General features: G+C 55.4%; 1 protein-coding gene across 5 annotated transcripts; it reads left to right on the top strand.

Annotated features, from left to right (window-relative positions):
* The first annotated feature begins 476 nt into the window (after window positions 1-476).
* On the top strand, window positions 477-18,908 carry PTPRN (protein tyrosine phosphatase receptor type N). 5 transcript variants are annotated; one of them, XM_077884901.1, is made up of 23 exons: window positions 477-681; window positions 2,134-2,184; window positions 2,403-2,516; window positions 5,489-5,585; window positions 6,677-6,938; window positions 7,025-7,379; window positions 7,815-7,949; window positions 8,545-8,579; window positions 9,289-9,563; window positions 9,754-9,840; window positions 10,189-10,268; window positions 10,443-10,507; window positions 10,858-11,076; window positions 11,537-11,737; window positions 11,838-11,985; window positions 12,147-12,220; window positions 12,481-12,585; window positions 12,671-12,790; window positions 14,129-14,295; window positions 17,100-17,153; window positions 17,780-17,844; window positions 18,029-18,102; window positions 18,309-18,908. In XM_077884901.1, the coding sequence occupies exons 1-23, from the start codon at window positions 567-569 to the stop codon at window positions 18,378-18,380; spliced, it is 2,970 nt and encodes a 989-aa protein (XP_077741027.1). In that variant the 5' UTR covers window positions 477-566; the 3' UTR covers window positions 18,381-18,908. The 5 variants fall into 5 exon arrangements, with proteins under 5 accessions (XP_077741027.1, XP_077741031.1, XP_077741028.1 ...); XM_077884902.1 differs by having other exon boundaries at window positions 478-681; window positions 7,818-7,949; XM_077884903.1 differs by having other exon boundaries at window positions 481-681; window positions 12,508-12,585.
* The last annotated feature ends 641 nt before the right edge of the window (window positions 18,909-19,549 follow it).

A 19,549-nucleotide genomic window follows, 5' to 3' on the forward strand; every position in this document is an offset into this window, starting at 1 on the left:
CCCAAAGTTATACTCCTAGTAGGTAGCATTGCTAGATTTGGAATCCAGGCACACACGCAGGACCATCCCTGCTGTTAAGGATGACACCAGTACCATTCATTGAGATGCGTAACAGTACCTCCTCTACTCACTTTTATGTTCATCCTAGGTCTATACTAACCGACTCCTATTTCCTGGCCTCTGCCCAGCTGCAGCCCTTTCCTCCAACCCTGGGACTGGGTGACAGAGGTGGCAGTCCTTGGCGAGAAATGTGTGTCCAAAGGGGGTGGGGCCAAGGGGGAATGCTACTGCAGCGCCTACTCTACGGTGGAGGGAGAAGAGCTGCGGGCAGGCACCTCCGTAAGACAGAGCTCTTACGCCACGTGTGACGCAAATAAGCGTAAGAGCCGGGGGTGGAGATGTCGTCACCACCCGCCCAGGGTTGGCCGAGTTGCCGCGAGAGGGGCGTATAGACCCCGCCTCGCCGGTGGGTGGGGAGCGGCAGGCCCCGCCTCGGCCCCTGTGGCTGGCTCCGGCCGGCGTCGCTGCGGTTGTGGCAGGGGAGCGAGCGCGCCGAGCCCGGAAGGATGCGGCGCCCGCGGCGGCCTGGGGGTCCCGGGGGCTCCGGGGGGCTCCGGCTGCTCCTCTGCCTCCTGCTGCTGAGCAGCCGCCCGGGAGGCTGCAGCGCCATTAGTGCCCACGGTCAGGAGGAAACGTGGGGGGTGGGGTGGGGGGTGGAGGATGGGGCCGGGAGCGTAACTCGGTGGGGGGTGGGGAGAGGTGTCACGAAGGTAGGAACCTCGGGTGGAATAGGTGTCTGGAGTCGGGCAGGGGTAAGCGCTGGGAGACGGGGAAGACGAGAGGGCGTCTGGGAGGAAAGGGGCGTAGGCCTGGAGGTGGGGCTGGAATACGGGGGCGGGACCGAGGAGAAGCAGGCTCGGGGAAGGATTGCGGGTTTGGGAGGAGGAATGGGGGTGCTTATGGACGGAAGGATTTAGAGACGGGCTGCAAGACCACGGGCGAAGCAAGTGGCGCTGAGGCGCCAAAGAAGTGGTGATTGGCGCTGAGGGATGGGGGTGGGAGGTAGGGGTAGGAAGAGGGAGCCCCGGCGTTCGGGCAGGAGTTGGGGCCACTGAGCATGGGGTCCCAGCTCCCAGGAGAGGATCAGACCGAGGGAGGGGCCAGGGTTTCCCTCTAAGTCCCGAGAGGCAGATTGCTGCGACCTCATCTCCAATAAGAGGACGACGGCTAGAGGAGGCGGCAAAGGAGGGTGAAGAGAGAAGGGTCCTTTCCGGGCCCCCTCCCCACAGCCAGGCCGGTGCTGACTCACATCTGAGCGGACAGAGACAGTCAGCGCTGACTCACGGGCCGGGGGAGGGGGATGGGGCGCGTGGGGGAAGGGGCGCAGCCTCCCCGTCTGACGCCCTCCTTCCCCACCTGGCTTGGAGACCAGTGCGGGGTACTTCCTGTGGCGCTGTGGATTGGTAGGGGGGTAAGTGAAGTCTAGAACGGCGGAGGGGTCAGGTCTCGTGGAGGCTCCCGACCCTAGTACCCTTCCCTCCCCGGTAACTGCTTCCGAGCTAGCTAGCCCTCGGCGGCGCCAGACTCGGAGCTTCAGCACCGCGGACAGCGCCAGCGGCTCGGGCCGCTGACCTAGGGACGGTGTGGGGAGCGCTGCTTTCCAGACACCCCACCCCTACCCCTTTCCTACACGAAGGGAAGGTGTGCCTGGGTTTCCATCTCGTTGGAGTCCCAGCCTATCATAGTGAGAATGCTTTTGGAGATTTGGGGAGGAAAGTCCCGTTTTCCTCAGAATTTGGCCAAAAATCCCCCCCATAGTAATTCTATGACAATAGAAGTATACGATCCTTCAGTACCCCCTGCGCTTGCAAGGCTTCTTCTCCCCATCACTCAGTTAAGCCAACTGAGGCTTTTAGGGAAAAGATCCAGACTCTCAGATCCTTAAAATCCAAAGCCAGATCCTGTGCTTCCTTCTCTTAAGAATTCTAGGCCTCCCTACTCTCCTCCCAGCTTAAAGCCTTTCTGAGAATGAAAGAATGGGCCTCATCTGTTTCCCCCTTTCCCAGCCTGTCCATTCTCTTACCCTTCTATGTGTGTGGGTGTCTTAGCCTCTGCTTGCTTTTCCCTCTACAGGCTGTCTGTTTGATCGCAGACTCTGCTCTCACCTTGAAGTCTGTATTCAGGGTGAGTGAGGACCAGGCATAGGATTTACAAGACAGGGGACACAACATGAAAGATGTGTGTGTGGGAGGCCTGGAAGGGGGGAAGGGGTGCTAGGCTTGTGAAGAAGGAATGGCTTGAAGGAACAGAGTTCTCTGAAGCCAATAGAGATGGAGAGAGTAATGCCCTTTTGCAACCTGGACTCTGAAAGCTCCTTGCTGACACCACTTTTGTGCTCTTAGATGGCTTATTTGGACAGTGCCAGGTGGGAGTGGGGCAGGCCCGGCCCCTTTTGCAAGTCACCTCCCCAGTTCTTCAGCGCTTACAAAGTGTGCTCCGACAACTCATGTCCCAAGGTGAGGTCTAGCTGCACTGAAGGAGAGACACTGGAATTTGGTTAGATAAGGGTGGGGAAGTGAGGGGCCACCTGACTTGAGAATTTCTCTTCATGAAACATTGTTATCACACCTACTTCTAGAGCCTCACCTTCCCAGACCTTGCTGGAGAAGGGGACAAGACAGGAGTCGGGGTGGAACCATAGAGATGGGCTATTCACACTTGGACTCTTGGAAGGAGTCTAGAGGCTTCCACAGAAGGAGCCACTGAAAGAAGCCAGTGTCCATCTCCTTAGGACCAGTCTATTCCCTGGAACTGTCTGAGTGCTCCACAATTATGAATTCTGGAGTCCTCAGCCAGAACAGCTCACTCATCAAAATCACTCACTCAACAACTATTTGTTGAGTATTTACTATGTGGCAAGCTTAATTCTCGGTGCTTGGGATGTATCAGGGAATAAAACAGACAATGATCTCTGTCTACTGGGACTTACATTTTGGGAGATAAGGGGAATACAATATACAAATTAGAAAATACATAGTATGTTATAAGGTGATAAATGCCATGGAAAAAAAACAAATATCATAGCATGATAAAGGGGTCAGAAATGGTGGGGTAAGAAGCTTCAGTATCAAATTGAGTGGTCAAGATAGATCTTATTGAGACTATGAAATTTGAACAAAGACATCAAGGAAGTGGAGATGTTTTCCAGGAGGTTATTGGGGGCAGTGTTTCAAGCTGATCAAAGAGCTAGAACAAAAGGCTTTACTAAAGCAGGAGCATGAGTTTGAAGAATACCATGGAGAACGCCTCTATGGTCTGGCTGTAAAGGAGGGATAGAGAGGGAAAGTGGAAGATGCAGATAGGTATTGGGAAATAGGGATGCAGATCATTGTAGGGACCTACAAGAGAATGTATGGATGGATGTTGTCTTTACTCTGAGTCAAAGAGGAACCCATGACAATGTTTTAAGCATAGGGATACATAATCTCACCTCTACTTTAATAAGATCAAGCTTGTTGCTGTTAAGAATAGATGGAAGGGAGTCAAGGGTAGAAGCTGGAGGTCATTAAAAGCTACCACAATAACTCATGTAAGAGATGAATGTGGCATGGATCAGGTGATTGCAGGGAGGTAGAAAGGAATAAGAGAATTCTATATATATTTTACAGGTAGTAAGCATGTTATCATGAAATATTGGAAAATGCTGTGAAAGAAAGGGAAGTGTCAAGAATGACAACAGGTTTTATTGCCTGAATAATTGATTAATGGAGATGTCATTAATTATACAGAAGGATCAATTTGGAGGAGGAGGTGTTCAGTTTTGAATATATTAAATTTAAGATGTTTATTCAAGTAAAGTGGAAGTTGAGAGTATGAGTTCGGTTTTGAAAAGAGATGGAGGATTCTGGAGTGGAGATATGAATTTGGAGTTCTTTGGCATATTAATGGCAAGTGAACTCATAAGGTAGGTGAGATAACCAAAGGATTTGGTGTATATGAAGAAGAAGCCTAGAGAATTATAATAATAAAAGGACCAGGACAAGGAGAAGAACCAACAAGGTAGACTGAGAAGAGGGAGACAATGAGGTAGGAGGAAAAACAAGAATGTTCAGTGTCCTAGAAGCCACGTGAAATGTACCACAGAGGAAGGAGTGATCAATAGTGTCAAATAATGATGGTAGGTGAAGTAAGATGAGATCAGAGAATTGGCCACTGGCTTTAGTTAGCTATGCAGAAGTTACTGGTGATTTTGATGAAAATAGTTTTGATAGAACAGGTGATTTTGATTGAAATAGTTTTGGTAGAATGAGTGGGAATAAAATCCTGAATAGAGGAGGGAAGGAGACGAAAAGAATTGGATACAGCTGGTAGATAGAGATAACACTTTCAAGGAGTCTTGCTGGAAAGAAAAGGAAAGAAATGGAGTGATCACTGGAGAGGAATGTGGGGTCATACAGTAACTTTATAAGATTAAAGGTATTCCATGTTTGAGTGATAAAGGGAATAATTCAGTAGAGAACAGAGGAAAATGATCATGTAGGAAATAGGAGGAAGTTGTGGAGAAGATATTCTTAAGTAGATAGCAAGGGATGAAATCCAGTGCTCAAGTGAAGCAATTGGCCTTAGATAGGATGAGTGATCTGATGTTCAGAGGCAAGGAGGCAGGTATGGATGCTAATCAATCTTAGAATGTGAATTAGAAGCAGTACAGACTATTAACTTAGGAGCAAGGAAGAAGGAATGGAGGTGGAGCGTGGGAGATTATGCCTTTAGAATAGGTAACTGACTTTGCCTGAGAACAGTTTCATGAAAGGAAAGAGTCAAACAGGAGATCTGCCTCAGCATAGGATGATTGATGCTGCTGCTGCTGCTGCTGCTGCTGCTGCTGGTGGTGGTGGTGGTGAATGTTTAAAATGTGTGTAGCTTTAGAGTTTTCTAAGCACTTTCATTTCTCTGATTGCACTTGATCTTCACAATAGCTCCATGAAGGATGTATTATTCCCACTTTACAAAGATAAGTAAGGTTCAGCATCAACAAAAAGAATAGGAATAATAATGAGGATAATAATAATAATTAATAATAAGAGCAGGTGTTTAAAGTTCACTATGTGACAGGTACTGTTCTTACCAAGTTACATTGGGTTATTTTAATTATCACAATCTTAGGAAGTATAAACCCCTATTTTACAGATGAGAGAATTGAGGCTCAGACAGGTTTGGTAATTTGCCCAAAGTTGCACAATGAATAAATGGCAGAGGATTCAAACTTAGTCTCAGTGGAGGCAGTCTGACTTCAAAATCTGTACCTGAGAGTGGGAAGGATAGCTCAGATCACCCCCAGGTCCCTGGGCCACCTCCACTGCCCCTCTGCTCTGCCAAACTCAATATACTGCAGGGTAGGGAGTGCAGTTTTTGATTTCCACTGGTCCATGTTACTGGGCCCTCAGACTGTCCCGAGCCAACCTCACCCTATCCTATCCCCTGGCAGGATTGTCCTGGCACGATGACCTCACTCAGTATGTGATCTCCCAGGAGATGGAACGCATCCCCAGGCTTCGCCCCCCAGAGCCCCGTCCAAGGGACAGGTAGGCATCATTTCTCAACAGCTCTAGCATAGCAAGGCTGGTGGGTCTGGGTCCCATCCTGATGGACAGAGGGAAGGGGAAGGGAAGTGGCCTTCAAGGTGAGTAGCCTCAGGCACAGGTAAAAGAGGTTCAGGAGTGGTCATAACATATTCACATGCTCAGCATGACCTGAGATCACCCCTGGGGATCCAGCAAAACAGAAAAAAATGTAAAAACTTGGACATTTCATAATTTAAAAGAAGCATCAAGGGGATCCCTGGGTGGCTCAGTGGTTTAGCGCCTGCCTTCGGCCCAGGGTGTGATCCTGGAGTCCCGGGATCGAGTCCCACATCAGGCTCCCTGCATGGAGCCTGCTTCTCCCTCTGCCTGTGTCTCTGCTTCTCTCTCTATATATCTCTCATGAATAAGTAAATAAAATCTTAAAAAAAAAATAAAAGAAGCATCAATGGAGTCAGCATGGGACAAATGAGAATCTTGTCATACTGAAATTATTTAATGTTCCATTTCATTAGTATGTGGAAGTGTATGTGGAGAGACCATAGTCTTTCTGTGGTTAGGGCCTCCGAAGGCATTCTTCAGACCCTGCAAGCAGAGAGGAAAGCAAACGAGGGCCATGGGGCTCAAATGATGATTCCAAGATGAAAAAGGCAGAGTGGGGTGGGAGAGCAGAGTCGGGGGGCATAGTACTGAAGTTTGAACTGAATGCTTGAACGTACACTTGGAGAGCCAGGTGTGGGAATGTGAGTACAGGGGGAATGGGGCATACTGCAGCCACAGTTTGTCTGTAGAGGTGCCTGACTGCCTCCCCCTGCACCCATTCTTTCCTCCATCCCTCGTCTCACATTTCCCTGACCTCCTGGGTGTTTCAGGGACCTAGGTGTGCTTACCAGGGAGGCAATGCCCAGGCTTGGCCCTCTAGCCCTTCCCCATTCTCTTCTCTCTTCCCCTGAGGCTACCTCATTTCTTAAGAGGTTGGGCTTACCCTAAGCTTCTAAGCCTGCTGGTCCACCATCTCTGCCTCTTGTAGTTCTCTGGACACTCCTGCCCCACACAACCAACACATACACACAACGCTTTGCTTTCTTCCCCAGATCTGGCTTGGTGCCCAGAAGACCTGGTCCTGCTGGGGAGCTGCTTCTACAAGGCCTCCCTACTGGCTCCACCCCTGCTGCCCAGCACCGGCTTCCTCAACCTCCAGTGGGTGGGGGTGGAGCTGGGGTGGGCTCTCCACTGTCCCCCCTGCAGGCTGAGCTGCTGCACCCTCTCTTGGAGCATCTACTGCTACCCCCGCAGGCCCCCCACCCTGCTCTGAGTTATGAACCTGCCCTGCTGCAGCCCTACCTGTTCCATCAGGTGAGCTGTGAACACTGGCCCCAGCCCAATGTCTGTCCCCCAAGCCCTGATATCTGCTCTGACCTGGATCTCCGATTTCCCCACAGTTTGGCTCCCGCGATGGCTCCCGGGGCTCAGAGGGCTCCCCAGGGATGGTCAGTGTTGGCCCCCTGCCCAAGGCCGAATCCTCCACCCTCTTCAGCAGAACTGCCTCCAAGGCCATGTTTGGGGCTCACTCTGACCATTCCTACGGGGACCCCCCAGGGCCTTCACCTGGTCAACTTTTCCAGGAGTCAGGGCTTCTCTACCTGGCCCAGGAGCTGCCAGTGCCCAGCAGGGCCAGGGCACCGAGGCTGCCAGACCAAGGGGGCAGCAGACGGGCAAAGGACTCCTCAGAGGGCTATGAGGAGGAAGGGCTAGAAGGTCGCAGAGAGAAGCCTCCTTCTCCAGCAGAGCAGCCAGGTAACAGAGTTCTCAGCATCCTTCCGTGGGGGCTGCTTTCGGGGACTCCTCCCAAACTATCCATGCATTTGTTAATTTGTCTTTGAAGTCATTCCTACATTTAACTAATATCTACTGACAGCCTGATCTATGCCAGGCACTAGGTAGGCAGTGGGAATACAGGGTGGTGGGGCGGTGGAGGTGTTATAACTCTTCCTCAGCTGGAGAGTCACGATGTCCATAATGGGCCTGTAGTTTGGTCTTGGCCCTAAGAAGGCCTTTCCCCCAAAGTGTGGACAAGAGCTGGAAGGTGGAGGGCATCAGTGTCCTGGTGTTTGAGAAGAAGCTCTTAAGTATACTAGTGCCCTCCCACCCCCAAATGCATCCCACAAGTTCATCTTACCACCAGCACCTCCCCACCACCATCTCGCCATAAGCTCTGTGTCTGGCTCCCAGCAGACGTGACTCTGCAGAGACTGGCAGCTATGCTGGCGGGCTATGGGGTGGAGCTGCGTCAGCTGACCCCTGAGCAGCTCTCCACCCTCTCAACCCTGCTGCAGCTGCTGCCCAAGGGCGCAGGACGAAATCTGGGTGAGTGTCCAGGGCGAGAGACCAGCAACTACCAGCTCCATGATGGCCTCTTGCCCCACCTGTCAAGACCACATGGAACAGCCTAGAGGGGAAGGGTCAGGGTCAGAGAAGGGAGTTCTTTTGAGACACAAGCACAGGGTCATTGCCTGGCAAGGGCAGGAAGCAAGGGAGTGGGGTGGTGAGCTGGAAAGACCTGGAAGGTGGTAGTAATGGAAAGAAGAGGCCAACAGGGGGATGGGCAGGGATCAGGAGGCACCAAGGAAGGTGGGTTGTTGATAACAGCCTCTGAGGAAGGAAGTGGCCAATACCAAGTGAAGCCAATAATTGATGGGTAGGGAGACTGAACAAAGAATAGTTTTGAGAGGTGTAGCCAATAACTCTGGAAGGAACTGATACAACAATTATAAGGTAGAAGCAAACAAGGATGAGGTCATGCTTAGGATGAGACCAAAAACAGGGCTAGGTCACTGACAGAGAGAAAAGAGGCCACAGAAGATACAACAGGCCCAGGGCCTCTGGCCCTTTCTCCTGCCTATGTTATGTAGACCTTCACCTTGGTCCTTTGCCCAGAATCTTGTTTATCCTGTCTCTACAGGAGGGGTTGTAAATGTTGGAGCTGACGTCAAGAAAGTGAGTTCGTGACACCTCCCTGCCCCGTGGTGCCCCTAGCAGCAAACCCCCCTTGTCAAAATCTAAACCTCAGCATTGGGACCCTGATCTGTATCCTCCAACCTTCCTCATTTGGGGTGGGGGCTGGGGAGCACCAGGGACCAGAGACTCCAAGCCGTGGCCTTAAGATCTCACCTCAAGTTGAGGGCAAATTGGGTCTAGAAGCTGGAATTTCCAATTTGCTGCTTTTTTCACTACAGTCATTTCAGACCCTACCCTGAGGATCCCTAGGTGAAGAGGGGAGTTGCAAGCATGCAGGCTCTGACCCCCTGTAGCCTGAAGAGCTCTCTTTCTCACATGTTCGACTTCTGAGATTTTGGAGCTAAACAGAAGTCTAAAAACCATTACCTGCCTGTTCATGTCTCCTAACACCACCGGCCCTCCCTCCAGAGGTTCTCCTCACTCCAGCTCCATCTTCTGGATCATTACTGACCATGTCGCACTCATCCAGTCCTTTATTCATTCATTCATCCACCTAAATCACTTTTCTGGGTGACCTCTCTGGGCCCAGTGCTGCCCTGAGCCCGGGGGTGGGGGTGGGGGTGGGGGTGGAAAGAAACAAGTCCCAGGGTCCTCTTTAGGGACTTCAGAGTCCCTACAGTGTGGACCCCCATCCCTCCCATCCCCTATACTGTCCAGAGACCACACCTCTGTCCTCTCTTCTATGCAGACAATGGAGGAGCAGGTGCAGGGTGGAAACACGGCAGAGCCTCCACCCCCCACACCCTCCCTGCCTGGGTACCCCACTGCCAGCCCCACTGCCAGCAAAGCCCAGCAGGTGCCGAGCTCTGGATCCTCTGAGCCTCCCAAAACTGCTAGCCACCTTGCCACACCTGTCCTGCTGGAGAAGAAAAGTCCACTGGGCCAGAGCCAGCCCACACTGGTGAGGCAGCCCTCAGCTCAGTCATCAGCAGAGGAGTATGGCTACATTGTCACCGACCAGAAGTAAGGGCTTCAGCCCCCCAGGGTGGGGGGGTGTTGTGTGGGCTGGCCTCCCGGCAAGAAGCAGAGAGCAGAAATCCAGATGTAGAGTGGACGGGGGGTGGGCTCCTCTGCACCCTTGGAGATAGCTTGTTTCAAGAAAGTGGCCAATAGGATCCCTACTTTCTTTCCATTCCCTGCTCCCCACCTCCAGGCCCCTGAGTCTGGCCGCAGGAGTGAAGCTGCTGGAGATCCTAGCTGAGCATGTGCACGTGTCCTCGGGCAGCTTCATCAACATCAGGTGGGGCTGGTATCCAGCTGGGGAAGCAAGGATTTAGAAGGTAGCTCGAGGGGAGAGGTGGCTAGAGGGGCTCAGGGAAGGAAGGGAAGACAAAGTCTTGGGTAAGTGGCCCAGGTGGGGTCAGAGATGCTCCCAGCTGCATTGAAGGTACCCCCACCACACACACACACACACACACACACACACACACACCCTCACCGGATGCTGGCCTCATCCAGCATTGCCCTCAAACATCCCTTTAAGGCATCTCTGATCAGCCTCAGCTTGGTCCTCTCCTGTGCAGAGGGCCCGAGCTCACCGTCTGGGGGCTGTGGTGGGTGAGGCGGTAACGCAGCTCCTGTTTGGCAGTGTGGTGGGACCGGCCCTCACCTTCCGCATCCGACACAATGAACAGAACCTGTCTTTGGCTGATGTGACCCAGCAAGCTGGTAAATACCGCCTGGTCCCAGCCCCAGCCCTAGTAGGACATACCCAGGCCTGTGGCTGATGCCTCCCCTTGAACTGTTCCCAACACCCGGGCTGTGCCTGCCACCTAGCAGAGCGGGACACGGGCTGGAGAGCACATGGAGCCGGAGACAGTCTGACCTATGTCTTCCCTGCAGGCCTGGTGAAGGCGGAACTGGAAGCACAGACAGGGCTGCAGATCTTGCAGACGGGAGTGGGACAGGTAGGAGCTAACTGAAGAATCAGCGGAAACCCCGGAGGGTGGACATTGCCCACAAGAGACGGGGGCAAACTTGGCAGGGAAACCGGAGCCGAAGCCTCCTGTACCTGGTTGCCCGCCCCGCCCCCGACCCGGGCTTTGCCAAAGCAGCCTCCCCCCCTTGCAGTTCTCTTTCTGGCCACCAGACGGCCCCAGTGGCTCCTCCCCCTCCTCCTTCCCCCTGCCCTTGCCTTCCCAGCTTTGCCCTAGAGATACCATAGCAGGGAGTGTGGCATGGGGGGACAGGGTTGAGGAACAGCCCCTCGGCTCCCCAGCCACTGACCCCCGCGGTGATGCTGGCCTTGTTCCCACAGAGGGAGGAGGCAGCTGCGGTTCTTCCCCGGCCAGCCCGCAGCACCTCTCCCATGCGCTCAGTGCTACTCACCGTGGTGGCCCTGGCAGGGGTGGCCGGGCTGCTGGTGGCTCTGGCAGTGGCTTTGTGTGTGCGGCAGCATGCACGGCAGCGAGACAAGGAGCGCCTGGCAGCACTAGGCCCTGAGGGGGCCCATGGTGACACTACCTTTGAGTACCAGGTGTGCAGCCCCAAAAGCTTGCTGATGAGATGTAATGGAAGGGGTGTGGGAGTCTGGGTGTCACATGGGGTGAGGGTGGGGTGTTGGACGGAGAGTGAGCACCCGTCCTTGGGAATACCCAGGCCAGGGCTACAGAAACCCAAGCAGAGGTGTATGGCGGGCGGGGGGGGGGGGGGGGGGGGGAAGGGGGGGTATTTTGAATGGATGGGAATTGGGAGCAGGTGCTTCCTAAAGTTCTTCCCAGTGCAACAACTCTGGGATTCCACTCCAGTGTCTGAGGCTGTCATAGGCACCACCCAGATGGGACAGCCCTGAGAAGAATGAGGGCCAGGCCCGAAGAGCCAACCCGGAGGAGACGGGTTTCATATGGAATCAATCAGGATGAGCCTAGAATGGAACCCAGGATGCTGCGAGAAAGGCTTCAGGGGGCCTGGGACCCTGCCTGATTTTTCTTCTGCAGGACCTGTGCCGCCAGCATATGGCCGCAAAGTCCCTGTTCAGCCGGGCAGAGGGTCCCCCAGAGCCTTCTCGGGTGAGCAGCGTGTCCTCTCAGTTTAGTGATGCGGCGCAGGCCAGCCCCAGCTCCCACAGCAGCACGCCGTCCTGGTGTGAGGAGCCCGCCCAGGCCAACATGGACATCTCCACGGGACACATGATTCTGGTCAGGACCCGGCCTGGGCCCGGAGCGGGTGAAGGGACAGGATGGTCGAAGAGGCAAGGCGGGTGGCGTGGGCCAGAGCCAGGCCGTGGTATCCCTGTAGGCCTACATGGAGGACCACCTGCGGAACCGGGACCGCTTGGCCAAGGAGTGGCAGGCCCTGTGCGCCTACCAGGCAGAGCCGAACACCTGTGCCACCGCCCAGGGGGAGGGCAACATCAAAAAGAACCGCCACCCGGACTTCCTGCCCTGTGAGTGAGTCCTGCTTGGCCCACCAGGCCCAGCCATCTCTCTGCTGGGAGCTCTGGAGGCCTTGGGGGAAGGGCTGGCTCCTGGCTCAGGCCAAGTGGCACAGGTTCCAGGGCCCCAGTAACTGGAGGGGCCTCTGAGGTAGGGTGTGGGGTCTGTGCAGATGATCACGTCCGCATCAAGCTGAAGGTGGAGAGCAGCCCTTCTCGGAGCGATTACATCAACGCCAGCCCCATTGTAAGTGGCCCTGGCTCCGGCCCCCTCCCCTGCCCCATTTTTATCCTGCCTGCATAAACTCCCATTAAAAAAAAAAAAAAACCAAACAAACAAACAAAAAACTCCCATTTCCTTATGGTCACCATCTGCCCACCCTCTGCCCCAAGCCCTGGAATTATAGGGCCTGGTATCCTGGCAGGGAAATGGAGGTTTCTCAAGCCCTCCATGCCCTGGCCTGCTCCCTCCAACCACGCCTCTCCATAGTAGCGTTTCCCATTCAGGCTCATGGTGTGTCTTCCCTGCCCCAGATTGAGCACGACCCTCGGATGCCAGCCTACATAGCCACACAGGGCCCGCTGTCCCATACCATCGCAGACTTCTGGCAGGTGAGTTTCTGGAAGGAAGGCTTCTCCAGGGACCGGTGGTCTCTGAGAGCAGCTGGACAGATTAGAATGGAGTCTCTGTCCTTAGATGGTGTGGGAGAGTGGCTGCACTGTCATCGTCATGCTGACCCCACTGGTGGAGGACGGTGTCAAGCAGTGTGACCGCTACTGGCCAGATGAGGGGTCCTCCCTCTACCACGTATATGAGGTCAGCAAGACCCCACGGCCAGGGGACAGTGGAAATGGGGAAAGTGGACAGTGAACCATTCATGTTCGTATGGATGTACATGCATATACACATACGTATGTACACACGTGTATTATATATTTACGTGTGTGTGTGTCCAGTCCAGGGCCAGAGAGCATTTGTAGTGACCTGTGATGAAAGGTACAGAAATAAAACTATAAAACCACCAAAACTGAGGTAAGAAACTAAGAGCTGAGAGTATAGGAGACAGAGAGATAAGTAAAAGCAAAGACCAACATTGGGACCTACTTTAATCGAGCCTCACTTAGCTCTGAGTTCCCTGAAGACCAAAGCAAAGAAAGAAAGAACCAGGCATGCCTGGGTGGTTCAGCGGTTGAGGGTCTGCCTTTGGCTCAGGTCATGATCCTGGGGTCCTGGGATCAAGTCCCACATCGGGCTCCCTGCAGGGAGCCTGCTTCTCCCTTTGCCTGTGTCTCTGCCTCTCTCTCTGCGTCTCTCATGAATAAACAAATATCTTAAAAAAAGCGAAAGAAAAGAAAGAACCACCAGTCACATGAAGAATAGAAACAAACATTTTCATTAGGAGAGACGATAGGCAGGGGGAACTGGGCAGAGGCAAAGCCCAGGGAAGAGGAACAGATTCCTGACACATGGAAGGCTTTACCCCTCCGTGAAACAAGAGCCACTGTAGAGCACAGCAGAAGCTTCTTGTCACCCGGTGAGCCTGGATAGTTTTTTTCATTATTAGGTGGGCACTCAGCAGCCTGTTTAAAAGATTTTATGTAATTATTCATGAGAGAAAGAGACACAGAGAGAGAGGGAGAGGGAGAGGCAGAGACACAGGCAGAGGGAGAAGCAGGTTCCCTGCGGGGAGTCTGATGCAGGGCCCCATCCTAGGACCCCCGGATCACGCCCTGAGCCCAAGGCAGATGCTCAGCCTGAGCCCAAGGCAGATGCTCAACCAATGAGCCACCCAGGTGCCCTGAAGCTTTTTTTTTTTTTTAATTGGTGTTGCTCATGGTTAAAGAAAACAAAACCAGAATTTCATCAAGGTTTATGGTGTGTGTCGCACAGACACTTTGCTAGACTCTGTGAGGAAGAGGAAGGAGGGACCCTGGCCCCCAGAAGCCCACAGTAGTTGTGGGGGGGGAGGCACCAGTTGTCCTGAGCCGCAGATAAGTGACACAGACAACGAGGGGCCTGGGGGACAGCAGGGGGCGGCCGGGTAGGCTCCCTGGATGGGTGGCATGTGCACGGCCCGGAGGCTGGGAGGGCTGGAGAGGCCGTGCGGCGCTCGGGGCGCCCAGGTGAGCTCAGGCCCGGGCCGCTGCTCGGCAGGTGAACCTGGTGTCGGAGCACATCTGGTGCGAGGACTTCCTGGTGCGCAGCTTCTACCTGAAGAACGTGCAGACCCAGGAGACGCGCACGCTCACGCAGTTCCACTTCCTCAGCTGGCCGGCAGAGGGCACCCCCGCGTCCACGCGGCCGCTGCTGGACTTCCGCAGGTGAGGGCGGCGGGGAGGGCGCGCGCGGGCTGGGGTCCCCCCCCCCCCGCCCCCCAGCTCCTCCCCGGGCCCTGGTCCTGTGAGGCGGGCCCTCCTCCGGCCTGACCCCAGCCTCCGCCTCTGACCCCGGCCCCCGCCCCCCTCCCCCCACCCCAGCCCGGACTGATGCTCAGGCTGGCCGCGCGCCCCGCCCCGCCCCGCCCCGGCCCGCTCCCCGCTCCCCGCTCCCCGCTCCCGTCCTGCCCTCGCTCTGCTCTTCTGCCGGCCGTGCCCCCCCACCCCTTTTTCTCGCCCTGCCAACCCCCGCGTCTGGCTCCGCCGTGCCCCCCCCCCCCCCCAGGAAGGGCTCACCTTAGTGCAAGCTCCCTCCACCGCCCCCGCCTTCTGTCCCTCCACCTGGTCCCGGCTCCCGTGTCTCCTGGGCGTCGCCTCCTGCGCTGCTCTTTGCGATCTCCAGCACATTCTGTGTGTCTGCTGTGCCCCGGCCCCTCCCTCCCTCCTGCCCACCTCGCCGTTTCTTTGCCTCTGTTCCCTCTCCCCACCCCCCCACCCCCGTCTGTCTTTCCTTCCTTTCCCTCTGTGCCCGCCCCTGCCTCTCCCCTCATCTCCGTCTCTCAGTGTCTGAGTCTGTCCCCCTTTCAGCCCCCCTGCACCCCTCCCATGTTCCACACCGTCTCTCCTCCTTGTCCACCTCCTGGCCCCCTCTGCCTCTGTCCGTCCGTCTCCCCACTCTGTCCACCGCCTCCCCTCCTCTCTCTCTCTCCCTCTCACGGCTGCCAGTGTCATTTTTGTGATCTGCAGCTAGTGTTCTCTCTCCAGTTGCATAGTCACAAAAGTGATCATTGGCAGGCGTGGCCGCTGCATGGACAGGACAACCCAATCAGGACATGTGGGCCCAGGGGCCCCCTGAAGGCTGCTGGGAGGGCTGGAGGCGGGGGAGGAATCGAGGAGACAAAAACACTATCAAAGGTAGTGGAAGGATCTCGGGATTCCTGGGGACTCGGTGGAGCCGGTGGGGGCTGGTGGGGGTCGGGACAGGAAGCTAACTAGGGGACTTGCCCTGTTCTGACAGCAGAACCCCCACCAGGCCAGTCCTCCAGCATCCCCAGCCTCCCCATCGCCCGCACTGCAGCCTCCTCCTGCTTCTCTGCCTCTTGCCAGGCTGGCCTGGGGTCTCCAGGTGCTGGGCAGAGAGCAGAAGAGCAGAGCTGGGGTGGGAAGCTCGGGATAGTTCCTTTCTCTCTCTCTCTCTCTCTCAAGTTTATTTATTTAAGTAATCTCTACCGTCAATGTGGGGCTCAAACTCAAGACCCTGGGATCACATGCTCTTCCGACTGAGCCAGCCAGGCAAGTCGGAAGCTGGGGATAGTTTCTGAGGCTTCTCAAAAGCAATGCCAGGGGTAATAGAGCTATTTCCTGTTTTCCACATTTAAAAAATGCTTATAGAATTAGTGCATGGGCCGTTTTTAAGACCACAAGGGGGGCTAAAAGGTTACACTTCTTTGCTTTAGGTCATAATTATGTAAACTCAGTTGGCATTGGACACCCAGAACAAATTAGTTGCTGCTTAATAAATATGGTTTGCTGAAGGTCTACCAGAAGGAAAGCAAAATAATCTCTAAGTGCTAAGAGTGACCCTGAACAGGTTCCTTGATCTCCCTCTGTTTCCTTACCTGTGAAACAAGGATGATGACCCATACTTGAGGGGGTCGTTACGAGAGTCGATGGGAAAAATTCTGTAAAATCTAGTTTAAGTGCCTGACACACAGCAAAGCCTCAATGAATTCTAGATGCAATTCATCGTCTTTATTATTAAACGATTGGGAGCTACTGCGGAGACTTCTGTTCGGCCCCAGCTCTCTAACACATGAGCCAACTTGCTTGACAACCACGTGGACTCCTTTAAAACCATTCAGAGTCACCTGGCCCTTGAAAATCTGGGGGAATCGAACTGGAAGACCATTAAATTCCAAGCTTCCCCTGAAATAATCAAATAATCCCGAAGGTGGTCCTCCCTAGTCCGGGCCCACTGCAGGTGACTCTCAGAGCAGGAAAGTCATAAGGGACAAGGGCAGGTTAGACTGGGCCCACTGAGGAAGGGAGAAATCCCCTGCTCCCTGCTGAGAGGACAGAAGTCAGGGTAGCAGTAAAGAGTTTGAGGTCCAAGTGGACCCCAAGTCGAAATATGACCCAACCACAGAGCCCCTGTGCTGAGACGAGGGAGACAGCCTCATAACATTCTGGGCTGAGAGGTTGTCCTCCCCTGGCCAGAACTTTGTGCCAAGGGGTACCCGTAGTCCTCTGTAGCAAGGAATACAAGGGACCTGGGTGGGGAGGGGAATAGCCTGGGCAGCTCTAAGGGAGAACAGAGGAACAGAGCAGGAATGTGACAAGATTGACACCCTGGAAGTCACCAGAAAGCCTATTCTCCTTGGACTTCCAGCAGAGGTGGCTATTGATATTGTCTATTATCATTGATAGCACTGCCATTTATTGAGCACCTACTGTATGTCAAACCGAAGAAGGTCACTATTATTATCACCCTCATTTTACAGGCAAGAAAACTGAGGCCTTAAGAGGCCAAGTCAGGTATTAAAGGTGCAGAGCTTGGGCCCCCAGCTCTTTAAGTGACAAGGCAAGCCCAGCGCCACCCACGCCATCTCTGGTTCTTTGCCCCCTGCCCTGCCTCATTGCTCCTGCCCTCTTCCCTCCTCTGCCCTGGGCACTCGGGGAGCAAAGGAAGAAGGAGAGGCCCACAGGTGTGTGCTGGTGCCCCCCACCCTCACACCCGCTTCTTGTTGCAGGAAAGTGAACAAGTGCTACCGGGGCCGCTCCTGCCCCATCATTGTGCACTGCAGGTGCGTGTGGAGGGGCTGTGGGCAGGGGTGCGGATGAAAGGGGACAGGACAGCCCGGGCCGGGGCCCTGAGGTGGGGCATTCCCGGTCCCCACCCCCTCTCTGGTCCTCCCCCCGAGTACATCTCCCGTGCATGCTGCCCGCCTGTGCCCTTGATGCTGGCCGACTGCAGCCCACGGGCCAAGTTCAACATCCCGTCTGGTTTCTTTAATGACCCGGGAGCTAAGAATGCTGTTCACATTTTTAAATGGCTGAAGGAAAAGAAAAAAAAGAAGAATGTGCCACAGACACTAACATGCAGCCCACAAAGTGGAGAATATTTACCCTCTGGCCATTTACACCAAACGTTTGCTGAACAAAAGCCTGGCCAGAGGCTGGAAAGGGCCCTTCCCATCCCCTCCAGGGCTTCCACCTTAGGACCCAGCCAGGGCTTTCCTTTTCGGTTGGCCCATTACCCAAGTGACACCCCCAAGGGTCACAGGCTTCCCACTCAAGGCCCAATTTCTGGGGCCCAGGGGATAGAACTGCGGCCCCCTCAGCCCACTCATGCTCTCCCAGCCTAGCCTCCCCGTCTCCTCTGCCCTTCCCCCTTTCTGCTGGGTGAGCCTGTCCTCATCTCCCGTTTCAGTGACGGTGCAGGGAGGACTGGCACTTACATCCTCATTGACATGGTACTGAACCGCATGGCAAAAGGTGAGGACCTTCCCCGCAGCGCCCGCAGCCCAGCCCGATTAGACCACTCGCACCCAGGCCCGCATCACATCCCCAGGCTTTGCCCAGTCCTCCCAGCCTCCCACCCCAGGGCGCTCCAGGCTTCCTGGGTCCTCTCCTCTCCCGGCCACCCCCTGAGCAGCCCTGTGCCCTCTCCAACCTCCAGGCGTAAAGGAGATTGACATCGCTGCCACCCTGGAGCATGTCCGTGACCAGCGGCCCGGCCTTGTCCGCTCTAAGGTGACTGTTCCTCCCTGCCCCGCCCCTAGCCGCCAGCCCTCCCCGGGGAAGCCAGCAACACCCTGCCTCCCCCACCTGCCCCCCTTCCCCAAGAGGACACCCCCCCCTCGCCCGAGTGACCTCCCCAGCTCCCCCTCCCAAAAGCTGCCCTGGGGCAGGAGCAGAAGTCAGCCCTCTCGTGACCGTCCTCCCACTGCCCTTCCCAGGACCAGTTCGAATTTGCTTTGACCGCTGTGGCGGAGGAGGTGAACGCCATCCTCAAGGCCCTGCCCCAGTGAGAGCCCTGGGGCCCCCCGGTGGGCAGACCAGCCTCTGCCCCCTCTTTGCCTGTGTGAGCACCCGTCCATGTGCCCACTCCTCGGTCCCCAACCCCACCACCTTGGTCCCTCTTGGGCACGGCCAGTCGTCTGCAAGAAGTGTAAGGAAAGGGGAGTGGGAAGGGACAGACCTACCCAGCCTCTTGCCCGTCGGAGCCCCCGCAAGTGCCACGGGGAGCTGGCAGCCAGCCAGGAGCAGAGGACCGTCGTGGGCAGTCATTCTCCCCGGAGCCTTCTCCTGCCTGAGTTCCCTGGCTCCCGCCCCCTGTTCTTCTGAGCCCTTCCTGCTTGCCCAGCCCCTGCTGCCTGCTGCCCAGCCTCTGTGGCCCCCACTCTGCCCCCACCCTCCCTGCCTCCCTCGGGCCTCCTCCCCTGCCCTCCCGCCACGTGCCACTCCACTCTCACCCTCTGACACAAGAGAACATTTCTAGAAAGATCTACTTTTGTATCAATGTGAATAAAGTTAGTGTGTCGTGTGTGCAGCTACAACCCGGACTCCTCCACTTTTGCATCGTCTCTGCTTCCAGACCCATCTCCAGTGTCAGCGAGGGGCCGGCCCTGCTGCCCTCCTGGGGAGATGCAGGCGGTGACAGTGCGCCAGGCTGCAGAGGCTGGCCCTCCTCGGCTGGAGTGGTAGCCCGTGGTGAGGCAGTTGGCGCTCCCTGCTGGCTTCCCCTGAGGCCCGCGCTCTCAAGGGGCTCACGCACACGGCTTCACGATGCTGCCCGTCACTAGCTCCAAAGACCTCTCTTCCGAGGTAACACGAATTGTATACAGTGGAGTTTGGATTCGAACCAGGCACGCTTCATCTCTCTACTGCCCCCCTCTCAGTTCTTGACCAGTTGCTTCGTGCCCTTCAGCCTCAGGCTAATGGACCTCATGCAGGCGAGGTGCCTGGCACCCCTCAAGCAAAACTAGCTGGACTCCAACAGCAGCTTGTAGACCAGGCCTGTGAGACATCACAACAGGCATCCATCCACCTGGGGGCAGGGGGCGCTTTCTCCCCCTCCCCCAATTCCCCCCAGAGGGGCCCTCACCTGCATGTCAGGAGGCTTCCCTGGACAAAAATGGTGGATGTAGAAACAAGGCAAAAAGAGCCTTGGGCCTGGAGCTGCCTGGGACTACTTAAC

Source organism: Canis aureus, chromosome 36, assembly GCF_053574225.1.
Source record: "Canis aureus isolate CA01 chromosome 36, VMU_Caureus_v.1.0, whole genome shotgun sequence".
NCBI classification, from domain to species: Eukaryota; Metazoa; Chordata; class Mammalia; order Carnivora; family Canidae; genus Canis; species Canis aureus.

Excerpts from the sequence above, each read along its gene's own strand:
- PTPRN (XM_077884901.1), top strand. The coding sequence starts at position 567 with ATGCGGCGCCCGCGGCGGCCTGGGGGTCCCGGGGGCTCCGGGGGGCTC. Across the intron at positions 5,586-6,676 it reads GAGCCCCGTCCAAGGGACAG|ATCTGGCTTGGTGCCCAGAA; the intron begins GTAGGCATCATT and ends TTTCTTCCCCAG. Across the intron at positions 11,738-11,837 it reads CCACGGGACACATGATTCTG|GCCTACATGGAGGACCACCT; the intron begins GTCAGGACCCGG and ends GTATCCCTGTAG.